The sequence below is a fragment of the Erythrolamprus reginae genome, chromosome 12, assembly GCF_031021105.1.
Source record: "Erythrolamprus reginae isolate rEryReg1 chromosome 12, rEryReg1.hap1, whole genome shotgun sequence".
In the NCBI taxonomy this organism is placed as follows: Eukaryota; Metazoa; Chordata; class Lepidosauria; order Squamata; family Dipsadidae; genus Erythrolamprus; species Erythrolamprus reginae.
In genome coordinates, this window is record NC_091961.1 from 21,729,177 (window position 1) to 21,741,440 (window position 12,264).

The following is a 12,264-nucleotide window of genomic DNA, read 5'->3' on the forward strand; positions in this document are numbered from 1 at the left end:
TATTATTTATTGGATTTGTATGCCGCCCCTCTCCGCAGACTCGGGGCCGCTAACAACAGTAACAAAACAGTATAATCCAATACTAAAAACAGTTAAAACCCATTATATAAAAACCAATCTTACATACAGACATTCCATGCATAAAATTTTAAAGGCCTATGGGGAAAGTGTATCTCAATTCTCCCGTGCCTGGCGGCAGAGGTGGGTTTTAAGCAGCTTACGAAAGGCAAGGAGGGAGGGGGCAATTCTAATCTCTGGGGGGAGTTGATTCCAGAGGGCTGGGGCCGCCACAGAGAAGGCAAAATAAAATTAAATAAAATAAAATAAATAAATAAATGAGGTCTTTTCTAGAATTTCAAAACTGAGTAGGAGAAATCCCGATATCTGCTGGAGAGACTGTCTCATAACAAGAGGTTTGTGGAAATTGGTTATTTGGGGGGGAAAAAAATCTGTTGGATGGATTTCTGTTTCTTTAAATACCATGGCTTGTAAAACAATCTTCATTTCTAATAAATCAAGGTTTATTAGGGAAAGAATAAGCTTATTGCAGCATGGCATTTCTTTGGGCTTAGTTTTATTTGTTTGCTGATTAAGTGCAAGTATAATTTAATTTAGGTATGCCAATGAAGGCATGCAAATTCTTGTTTGCAAAAAAAGTAAAAAAAAAAGCAAACTAATGTTTTAGTTAAGAAAATTTAATAAATCATTGAAGAGCCCCATTATGGTTCAGGCGCAAAATGGAAGAGAAATGTAGGCTACTACAAGGCTATACAGTGTTCCCTCGATTTTCGCGGGTTCGAACTTCGCGGAAAGTCTATACCACGGTTTTTCAAAAATATTAATTAAAATATACTTAGCGGGTTTTTTCCCTATACCACGGTTTTTCCCACCCGATGACGTCATATGTCATCGCCAAACTTTCGTCTGCCTTTAATAAAGATTTTTTTAAATAAACTTTAATAAATAAACATGATGAGTAATAATCTAAATGGTTGCTAAGGGAATGGGAAATTGCAATTTAGGGGTTTAAAGTGTTAAGGGAAGGCTTGTGATACTGTTCATAGCCAAAAATAGTGTATTTACTTCCGCATCTCTACTTCGTGGAAATTCGAATTTCGCGGGCGGTCTCGGAACACATCCCCGCGAAAAGTGAGGGAACACTGCATTGGCTCCTACCACCCTTATTGTTATCCATGTTGGTTGGTGTGGTAGGAGCTGAGGTACAAAACTTTTGGAGAGCATCTGGTGATCTGCACTGGGCTATGAGGTTAATTAGCAGGGCCTTCAGGGGCGCTCGAAGTGTGAAGACCAGCTCATGGCATTTTGTTGCCTGAGGTAAATATTACAATGATGTGAAACAATGATGGCAGGCAAAGAGCTGTATTGGCCTTCAACGCTTCTAATGAAGCAGAGTTCTGCCAAAAATGGGGGACAGAGGCTGGGCTGTGAATCCCATAATTCCCTAACCTTTGGACTGCTGCCATTTTCTCCCATTGCTTAATTCCTGAGGTAACAATTTGACTTTCTCTGTCATACAAGAAGGCCAGCTATGTCACACGTGCTGAATGTCAGATATGGTCACCCCATGCACCTAGAATGCTATTTCAGAATTTGGTGAGACCCCTAAAATGACTCTTTTAAATTCCTCTTGAAGACCCTCGCTCTTCATCTGGGCCTTCTGTCTGTCAGTGTCCTTTTGCTTTAGTTTGCTTCTCCATTCTTAGAAACATAGAAACATAAAAGTCTGACGGCAGAAAAAGACCTCATGGTCCATCTAGTCTGCCCTTATACTATTTCCTGTATTTTATCTTCGGATGGATATATGTTTATCCCAGGCATGTTTAAATTCAGTTACTGTGGATTTACCAACCACGTCTGCTGGAAGTTTGTTCCAAGGATCTACTACTCTTTCAGTGAAATAATATTTGCTCATGTTGCTTTTGATCTTTCCCCCAACTAACTTCAGATTGTGCCCCCTTATTCTTGTGTTCACTTTCCTATTAAAAACACTTCCCTCCTGAACCTTATTTAACCCTTTAATATATTTAAATGTTTCGATCATGTCCCCCCCTTTTCCTTCTGTCCTCCAGACTATACAGATTGAGTTCATGAAGTCTTTCCTGATACGTTTTATGCTTAAGACCTTCCACCATTCTTCTCCTCAATTATTTCAAAGAATATGTCATTTCATGCCTTTTTAATTTGCCGTCTGTTGTTTGTGTTTTTTAATGCTGATTTTCAATCTAGATTGGCAGCAGGAGTAGCAGCGGCAACAACAGGGAAGGGGATGATGAAAATGGTGATGGAGACAGGCCTAAAACTATGTCTTTAATTGGGTGGAAGACAGAAGCGAACCAAATCTTGCCTGATTGCTGTTATACTCAATACAGCCTGGCTGGAGACTGAGGGAACGGGCTCAATGAACATGGCATCCATATCATAACCCTTATGTTAATTTAAATATGCACTTTGCTCCTACGGTTGGTGGATAATAAATTTGTGACAGCAGACAGAAGCAGGAGACCTCTCCTGAGACCAGGGTCAACTCTGCAGATTCTTTCGGTTTCTCTTGCCTTGAATGAATCCGACGGCTATGATATGAATAATTGGGCTCTCCAGAGATTTCCACAATTGCGAGTTTATGCAGTGCCTGTTAGGCTTACGGTACAAATCCCACCACGTAGCGAGGTGGCTTTTCAAATGGCAAAAGATCAAAGCGATGCGGTGTCATTTTCTTATGCAACATGCATGCCTTCCGTTTTCCTTATTTTTAATTATGAATGTATTCCTAGGCATGGGAAGGTCTCAAAAGAGACGAGACTTCTCAGCCAAAACTTGTTTGTTTGTTTATATTTGTTTTGGAGGTCCTGTCCCCTCTGAGAGAAACCTACTGGGTCATTTCTCTTCGTCATTTGCAAATTCTACGTTTTTGGGTTAGTTAGACTTTCAAAGGGCAGACCGCTGATGCATATGGGTAGATTTTTAAGGGCTAATTCTTGCTTTCAGGATGCTCTTGTTTTTATTACTGATGACTGTGATGGTTTTGCATGTGTTACTAATTTTTTATAAGCCTACAGGGATTGTCAAGACCCTTTGAGATTTCCTTTAGAGCTGATATTACTGTATCTCTATAAAGAAGAGAGAAAAGTAAGCTTGATTTGGGAATTGGGATAAGATGAAAAAGTGTAAATACCTGCAGCTTATAAATATTATGCCACCATTGCAGACTATACAACACTCCATCTGAGTCATTTGAAAACTGGTGTTTTGTTAACTGAGATGGGGAAGCCCCGAGGTTTCATGAGCCATCTTGAAGAGATTCCCATGTGCAATACTTTTTATGTTAGCCTGCTCTTGAAAATTGTTGATCACACTATCCCAGATTTGAAATGCTATTAATTTCCATTGCAGAATTCAAAATAGTTGACCAGCAAACTCCTAACCTATTATGGACCAGACCTTTGGAAAGGCCTCCTGCTTCTTTTATCAACTGCCAGTAATTGTCAGCCATCATTAGAAATTGTGTTAAATATCCCACCAGCAAAAACACCCAACCAACAATCAAGTGTTCTATAGGACCTTTGCAGTAGCAGTAGAAGAGATTAGAAGCATTTGAAATGTGGCTTTAGGGGCAGCTGTTACATATAAGGTGGGCTGACAAAATCAGAAATGAGGAAGTGATAAGCTGCCTCGGAAAGCCAAGGGAAATCATCAAAACCACAAAAAGGTGAAAGTCAGAATATTTTGGACATGTGATGCGACACCCAGAAAAATACTACATACTTCACTGAATCTTCTCAGGAAAGATTGAAGGCAAATAAGGTCCATCATGGCTTCAAAATCTGAGGGACTGATCTGAAAAAAACCCTCAACAGCACTTTTTCTTGCGATTGTTGATAAAAATAGATTTCCCAACATGATGTCCAATGTCCAATGATGGATATGGCAGGAGGAGGAGGAGGAGGAGGAGGAGGAGAAGGAGAAGAAGAAGAAGAAGAAGAACTGGTATGTCTAGTTTCATGAAAAGAAGAATTAGAGATGACACGATAGCAGAAATTTCTCCTTAGTTCTAAGTTTCTTCTCTCCTTGATTAATTTCCACCCATTGCTTCTATCCTCAGGTGCTTTGGAGAATAGCTTGAAGAAGAAGAAGAATTTGGCAAAAGTTTCTTCTTTATGCTGCTTTTCTGTCAAGAGGTCAACACTGATTTGAAGCATTCTGAACTCACAATGGGTTGTCTTTTCTTAGTCCTTTACCCCTTGGTTTCATGATCAACTTCAATGTTGTTATTGCTGGTAAGCAGAGGGGTTTATCAGGTCCAGAAATTAGAATGCCATTACCTGTCCACATGGCTTCAACTTCCAACTGACCACTTCTTCTCTTTCCTGGTTTGCCCTGATCTAAACCTTACATTGTAGTGGACATCATCGCATAAACATTGGATAGACTATAGGCCTTGCAAAGAAACCCAACACCATATGGTTACTTCAAATGAGAAAAACGTAATGAGCCATGTGTCCTCTCTTTCCCCCCACCAATGAATCAGAGAAATGATGCAGTTTGTTCACATATATTATTAAAGAAGAGATGGGGGGAGAGAAGAATATGCAAACTAGGCTGATTGTGTTTGACCACTGATGCTGTAACAATGAATTGGCCCGTTATCGAGCAAGACTGAATGGCACATCACTGTTGAATGATTCCAGTGAAATTGAATTGGCCTTTTCTCAGGTTTTAGTCGTGCACCCATCCATCAAAAACAGTGCTTAACTAGAATGCAAGATTAATGACTGCCAGAGATTTAATTTGCTAATATCTGACAGAGTCACTAATGGGGTTTGGGAGTGTTATGAAAGGTGGAGGAGGGGAAGCTGAAGAAAACACGATTATGGCTCTGAAAATCAGCCTTGTATGTAAGCCCAGCCATTCATTAATAAGTCTGGGAGAAGCCTTCACTATAAACTGCTAAAAAGAGATGTTCTTAATTATTTATTCTCTGTTCTCAGCAACACAAACAAGTACTTTGCAGTGCATTTTGGCTTAGCTGTCTTTTAATTTCCTTAAAGTTAGAGAAGCGGCTGGTTTTCGTTTTCTCAGCTTCCAAGAGAAGAAACAACTATCATTCCATGGTTTGTTGCCTTTAGATCCACACAACCATCACTCTGGAACTTCTCCGGGTTTCTCTCCAATAAGGCAGCTCTTGTTCATCCATGGGAATCTTTTATTTTGTTTTTAACATCTGTTTCTCCAGCTGGACTGAAAAGCCAACTGAAGCTTGACATGGATTTAAATGCTTGCTTCGTTTAGAAGGACAAGTCTCCCAAACCCTACAATCTCCTAAAACAAAATGTGTTTTTTTCCACCCCAGGATGACATAAATACGATGCATTTGTAAGGATTTAATGCATAGTTCTGATATATTTTCCTTGCTTCTGGACAAATAGAAATGTTTAGTAGTCTTTTTGGTTGGGGGGAGGGGGATAAATGAGGACACCAAAGTTTGGATATTGTGGTTTTAATTTTTTATATTCTGATGTGCATATCCCAAAGGTCTCTAATTCTGCACTTGTGCAATTATCTGCTCTGGGCTTGCCTGGGCAAGGTAAGCAATGAAGTGTTCAGACAACAGTCCCACTTACTTTCTGCAAACCAGTTCCTGCTTAAAAGAATATTACCCTCCAAAATTGATGTAACCTTGGTTTATCTCAGCCAATTGCTTATTCAATATGCCAAGGTAAAACAAACCGTATCTCATTGCCATCTTTGTCCAACCTATGAGATAAACATGCATATCCTTTCTGCCTGCGCTTGCAGGCAGTACAGAAGGTCTTCCAAACTTCAAGCCTGATACAATGTGATGTGGGGAAAATCCATTTTCAGGTGAATGGGACTGTTAATTAAGAAACGGAGACCTAAGAAATGTGCCCTTGTAGCTCACAGTAGCCTGTGGAAAGCTTTATCAGAACATCCCCATAGCAACCTCTGAATCTCAAATTTGCAAATGCTTCTTAACAGAATAACAGATTTGGACAGGGCCTTGGAGATTTTTTAGTCCAGCCCCCTGCTCAGGTAGGAAACTCTGTACCAGTGATGGCGAACCTATGGCACGGGTGGCACAGGTGGCACACGGAGCCATATCTGCTGGCACATGAGCCGTTGCCCTAGCTCAGCTCCATTATGCATGTGTCTGCCAGCCAGCTGATTTTTGGCTCACACAGAGGCTCTGGGAGGGCATTTTTTGGCTTTCAGAGAGCCTCAGAGGGGGATCGGGGAAGGCATTTTTACCCTCCCCTGGCTCTGAGAGAAGTCTTTAGAGCCTGGGGAGGGCGAAACATGAGTTAGTTTAGTTTAGTTTAGTTTATTTAGATTTGTATGACGCCCCTCTCCGAAGACTCGGGGCGGCTAACAACAATAAAAAACAATGTAACAAATCTAATATTAAAAGACAATCTAAAAAACCCCAATTTAAGAGACCAATCATACCAACAAACATACCATGTATAAGCCTAGGGGGAAGGGAGAAAAAATTTTCAATTCCCCCATGCCTGACAACAGAGGTGGGTTTTAAGGAGCTTGCGAAAGGCAAGGAGGCTGGGGGCAACTCTGATATCTGGGGGGAGCTGGTTCCAGAGGGTCGGGGCCGCCACAGAGAAGGCTCTTCTCCTGGGTCCCGCAAAATGACATTGTTTAGTCGACGGGACCCGGAGAAGGCCAACTCTGTGAGCCTACTGGGCCCACCAGAAGTTGGGGAATAGGCTGTTTCCAGCCTCCATTGGGTCTTCGGAGGGCGGGGAAGCTCTTTTCACCCTCTCCAGGCATTGAGTTATAGTGTGGGCACTCATACATGCGCGATAGTGCTCACGCTCTCTCAGCACCAGAGGGAAAAAAGGTTCACTATCACTGCTCTATACCATGTCAGACAAATAGTTATCTCTTCTTAAAAACCACCAGTGTTGGAGCACCCACAACTTCTGAAGGCAAGTCGTTCCACTGTTTAATTGTTCTCTCAGGAAATTTCTCCTTCCTTCCCGGTTGCTTCTCTCCTTGATTAGTTTCCATCCATTGCTTCTTGTCCTGCCTTCAGGTACCTTGGAGAAGAGGTTGACCTACTCCAGGGGTGGGTTCTGGTTTCTCCTGCTGCCAGTTTGCTCGGGGGCGCACCGCGCACACATGCACAGTACTTTAAAAAAGCTTCGGCGCATGCGCAGAAGCAAAAAACAAGGTGGCGGTGCCTATGGCACAGCTGAGAGAACTGGTCAGGGGTGTGGCAGGCCGGGGTGCCCTGCCAGTTCCATCGACACAGGCCACTACTACCAAGTTACTACTGGTTCCATAGAACCATTCTAAACCGGGGGAGAACCCTGACCTACTCTGTTAACTTTGACCTACTCCTCTAACAAGACGTAGATAACAAAAGTAACTTATGATGAATAGAATAGAATTTTATTGGCCAAGTGTGATTGGACACACAAGAAATTTGTCTTGGTACATATGCTCTCAACGTACATAAAAGTAAAAGATACATTTGTCAACTTATGATGTGCAATGTTAGTATTTGTGAATACATATAAAAGAACCATTTCCCCTCCTTTCTGAAATGGGTAAATATTAGTGCATTTACAGGGCTGTGTCTTCCACTATTCTTCTGGAAAGGGCCACTCCAGTACGCACTACTAAATAAACAAATTAAAAAAAAACCCTTCAGTGAGTCTTTATTATTGGTTGTTTACTCTATTCCCCCCCCCCCGCTTTTCTCTCTCTCCCTTTCTCCATAAATAATGATGAATATGGGATTTATAGAATATTATATTAGTTTTTGTTCTTTTCTCTTCTCTCTCTCTCTTCGTTCTGATTTTAAAGTTTAGTACTACTTTTAATATTAGAGAGATGGAGTTAGATATATGGTTGGATATTGGTATTGTGTTTTTTATTTATTTATTTATTTATTTACTTACTTACTTACTTACTTACTTACTTACTTACTTACTTACTTACTTACTTATTGGACGTATATGCCGCCCCCCTTCGTGGACTGTTGAAACAACATTTCAATAAAAAATACAATATATAAAACACTTCTAAACCAATTAATAGAAATAATTAATTTAAAAATTATCTTAAAAAGCTAAACATTTAAAAATCAAACATTCACATGCATACTACGACATCCTACACATTCATTGGGCAGAGGCTGGGGTCTAGTGGCCCCAAGCCTGATGGCATAAATGTATTTTCAGATTCTTACGAAAGGCAAGGAGGGTGGGGGTAGTGCGAATCTCTGGGGGGAGTTGATTCCAGAGAGCTGGGGCCCTTACAGAGAAGGCTCTTCCACTAGGTCTCACCAAACAACATTGGCTAGTTGACGGGACCTGGAGAAGGCCAACTCTCTGGGACCTAACCAGATGCTGGGATTCGTGCGGCAGGAGGCATAAGTTTTGTCTTTAAGGTGGAGGAAAAAAAATATATACCCAGTTATTAGTTGTTCAGTTCTGCATGGGATTCCACAACGACAGTCAATGAATTAAAAAGGAAAAAAGACTTACTTCTCTGAGAGCGAGCACAGCAGAAAGCGACAATGGTGGCCATCAGGACTAAGAAAGCCACCCCAGCTCCAACGGCCACACCTATGATGACTGCCATGGGCACTGACTCTGGAAGAAACAAGAAAACAAATGAAGTGGAGAAGGATCCCTCTCTTCCTTTTTCCTTGCCCCACGCTTATTGCCAAGACCTCAATGATTTATTCTCAAGTCATTATTTAATTCTCAGATTTGCCCATATCATCGGTAAGACTAGTTCCTACTCAATGAAATAGACACAAGGTTAGAAAGGTATGGCGGGCTACAATGAGTTGGAAAGGAACATGTGGGTTTTAGAAGAAAGGCTTATTTTGGGTCACTAACCCCTGGACCTCCTGTACTTATCAAAATAAAGTCAACTTTTGGCTGCCAAGTGTGGCTAGGATCCAATCCCTTTGGGCCGTTTACTTGAAATATTGAGATCTCTGTTGAGGACAGAGAAGTGGCTTTGAAAGGAGTAAAATTAATATCACCTGCCTAGTTTGGTTATCTGAATGTATGTAGACCAAGACAGTGGTGGGATTCAAAGTTTTTTATTACTGGTTATGTGGGCATGGTGTGGTTTAGTGGCCATGGCAGAGGAAGGATACTGCAAAGACTCCATTCCCTTTCGACTTTAGGGGAAGGTTACTGCGAAATCCCCATTTTCTCCCGATCAGCTGGGACTAGGGAGGCAGAGAATAGATGGGGCGAGGCCACTCAGAGGTGGGATTTTGGGAAATAGTGTTTGGCTCTCCAAACTACTTAAAATTTCTACTACTGGTTCTCCAGAACTGGTCAGAACCTGCTGAAACCCATCTATGGACCAAGTGCATTTTTTATTGAAGGGTACAGGATGGATTACTTTATTATTTGAAACTTTTGCTTTAAATATAAGAAAAGCTTTTGAAGCTTTTGAAATCTTCCTGTTTATTGGCTTGGTTTGACTAAATTTATCTTTCCTACTTCTGCAACTGATAGCAGCTTCTCCGGACTTCTATTTCATCACCCCCAATCTTATACATGTATCCCGATCTTATACATGTACTGTATAACAGTCTTCTTCTCTGTTGGAATTTTGCAGAACATTGAAAGCATCCTCTTCTACTTATAAAGTAACATCTGATTACATTTGAATTTGAGGAAGTCTTAAAAGCATCCCCTTCATGAATCGGTCCTGAGGATGGAGAATCTGCAAATTAAAGATTGCTGGTCTTTAAACACAGTGATTTAGGATGAGGTCTCATAATGACATCATAATTCTTGTTTCAAGCATATGCTTCCAAACCATGGTTTGGTGGTTATGTTCCCGAGCCTAGGAGTGGCCTTTGTATGCAGCCTATTTCTTTCTTTCTTTCTTTCTTTCTTTCTTTCTTTCTTTCTTTCTTTCTTTCTTTCTTTCTTTCTTTCTTTCTTTCTATCTATCTATCCTATCTATCTATCTATCTATCTATCTATCTATCTATCTATCTATCTATCTATCTATCTATCTATCTATCTATCTAATAGACCACAGAGATAGATTCTAGGAGGAAGTTAACTAAACACTTCCTACCATGCTCTCAGAAAACGACTCAACACATGGAATAAATATTCGGCGAGTTTTTGAAATGTTAAATACATTTTTTTTAAAAAAAACTTGGTTAGTTCTTGCTTAGCTTCTGCTTTGTAACGGATTATGATTGAATGGTACTTTGGGCTGAGGACATGCTGTCTAAATTAATTGTTGCTTGTCAAAAATGATCCCGAGGAAGTAGGAGTGAAATATAGGAACTAAAACTAGCAGCTGTCAAAAATTCAACTTTTCTGTCATTGCACGTCTTCTGCATCCCCCCAATAATCCAGCCAGTGTTTACATTTCAGACCCCATATGGAGAGTCCCTGCACCCCAATACGAATGATTGCCAGTTATATTTGATGAAGAAATGATACGTGATGTGAAAGAAGAAGGGGGGAAAAATCGTTTCCATCCTTCGACTGCTGGAGAGTCTACTGAAATAGTCTTACCCCCCTGGGGAATAAATAATATATTGCTATTTCTTCACCTGGTATTACCTTCTCCATTTCAAGACCAGCCCTACCATTATGTAAAGTGGTAGATGTTGAGGAACAGTAATGTCAAGCTTTAGCTGAGCCCCGAGTCATTTTGTTTTGCTCTTTGTTTGAAAACTACATCCTTGGTCACGGGGTATTTCTACCTCTCCTGGGTTCATAAAGCAGCCATAGAAAATGGTATTCTCCCACCAGGATAATAGGAGAGGTAGATTTAACAAGTGATCCAGTTACATTCTCTTGCCAGAATAGGGAGGGTGGAAAAACATCTTTGGGGCAGTAAAATATCTTAGCATAACCTTGATCCCAAACTATATATGGGAAGAAGGAAACAAATATGTTGTGGTTAGCTCTGGCCCAGCTCCTGCCCCAAGGACTGTGGATGTGGGGGAGACATCCACATGCTGCAGGCCTGTTTTGCCCCCAGTGGAATCTGCTGATGAAGGCTCCTCTGACCAAGAAGACAGGAGTGACAGGGAGGAGGAGAGTGTGGCAGACAGCTCAGAAGGAGATCAATTATCTAGCTCCTCCTTGGATTCAGAACAAGAGTTAATGATATAGCCACGCATGCGGAGAGCGATGCATAGACAACAACAACAGAGATTATTTTCAAAGAAAATGAGGCCACCTGTGGTTGGGTGGGGCTGTGGTAATTAGTGAGGCTGCTATAAAGAGCAGCATGTGGGTTTGGCCATTGTGGAGGATTATCTGGTCGTTGTGTTTCCTGACTGCTTTAATGACTTTGACCTTTTGTGTGCTGATTTTCCCCCCCTTTGAAACTAAAGCAGAGCAAAGTGTGTTTCGCTTTGTAAAAGAAGAAGGACTGTGAATTGCCTCACAGCTGCAAGCTAAGTATCATAGAACTGATAAGGGACTTGTACAAATTACCAGTTTGTTTGGAGACGAGTGCTCTTTGCTATACAAAAAGAGGGCTTAGTTTAAGTGAATTTTCATTATAAAGAACATTGTTTTGAATTTTCAAACGTGTGTGCGTCTGAAATTTGTACCTGTGAATTTCCGGGAGGAGTCTACCAGAGAGCTCGACAGAACCCAAATATTTGGAAAAGAAAAAGATCCACTGATCAGGAGACTTCAAGGGAATGTATTATGTTGACATTTCCCCCCCCAAACTTGTTAACTGGTGACTGACTGATAGGATATGGAGAACCAGACATCAACAATTTCAGCACAAATTTAAATGTCCAGATTGAAATGTGTCGGATTAAAAAAAGAAAAAGTGATATTTAGTTCTACAAAAGACTTCACGTTTTCAACTCTCCACACAGATTCGTTTGTAATTTGGGAAAAAAAATAGAATAGAATTCTTCAGAAAAAGTGGATAATTCACAAGAAAAAATGTATCAGTCTCATGAACCAATGCTGTAACAGGGGGACCTGGTTTTGATGGAGATTCTCAATCATCCAGGTCATGGTTGTCCCAAAGGTGCTTTTTCAAGAGGCAACTGGACCGTTTGGTTTTTCTCTGAAGACTTTTCACTTTTCATCCAAGAAGAAAACAAGAAAAGGCATCTTTGGAGCATGGAGACCTGCTCTTGTTTATTCATCGTTGGTGACTTCACGTTTTGACAGTTCAATGCATTATTGTCTTTGAAGACCCAAGAAATGTCCGTTAGCAGAAACTATTGCCATCCAC

General features: G+C 40.8%; 1 protein-coding gene across 1 annotated transcript in view; it reads right to left on the reverse strand.

Moving 5' to 3' along the window:
• Positions 1-12,264, reverse strand: part of KIRREL3 (kirre like nephrin family adhesion molecule 3) — a 952,257-nt gene that overhangs the window by 60,075 nt on the left and 879,918 nt on the right. The window contains exon 14 of the mRNA XM_070765424.1: positions 8,544-8,651. Within this exon, the coding sequence (XP_070621525.1) occupies positions 8,544-8,651 (108 nt within the window). The remainder of the gene's footprint in view (positions 1-8,543; positions 8,652-12,264) is intronic.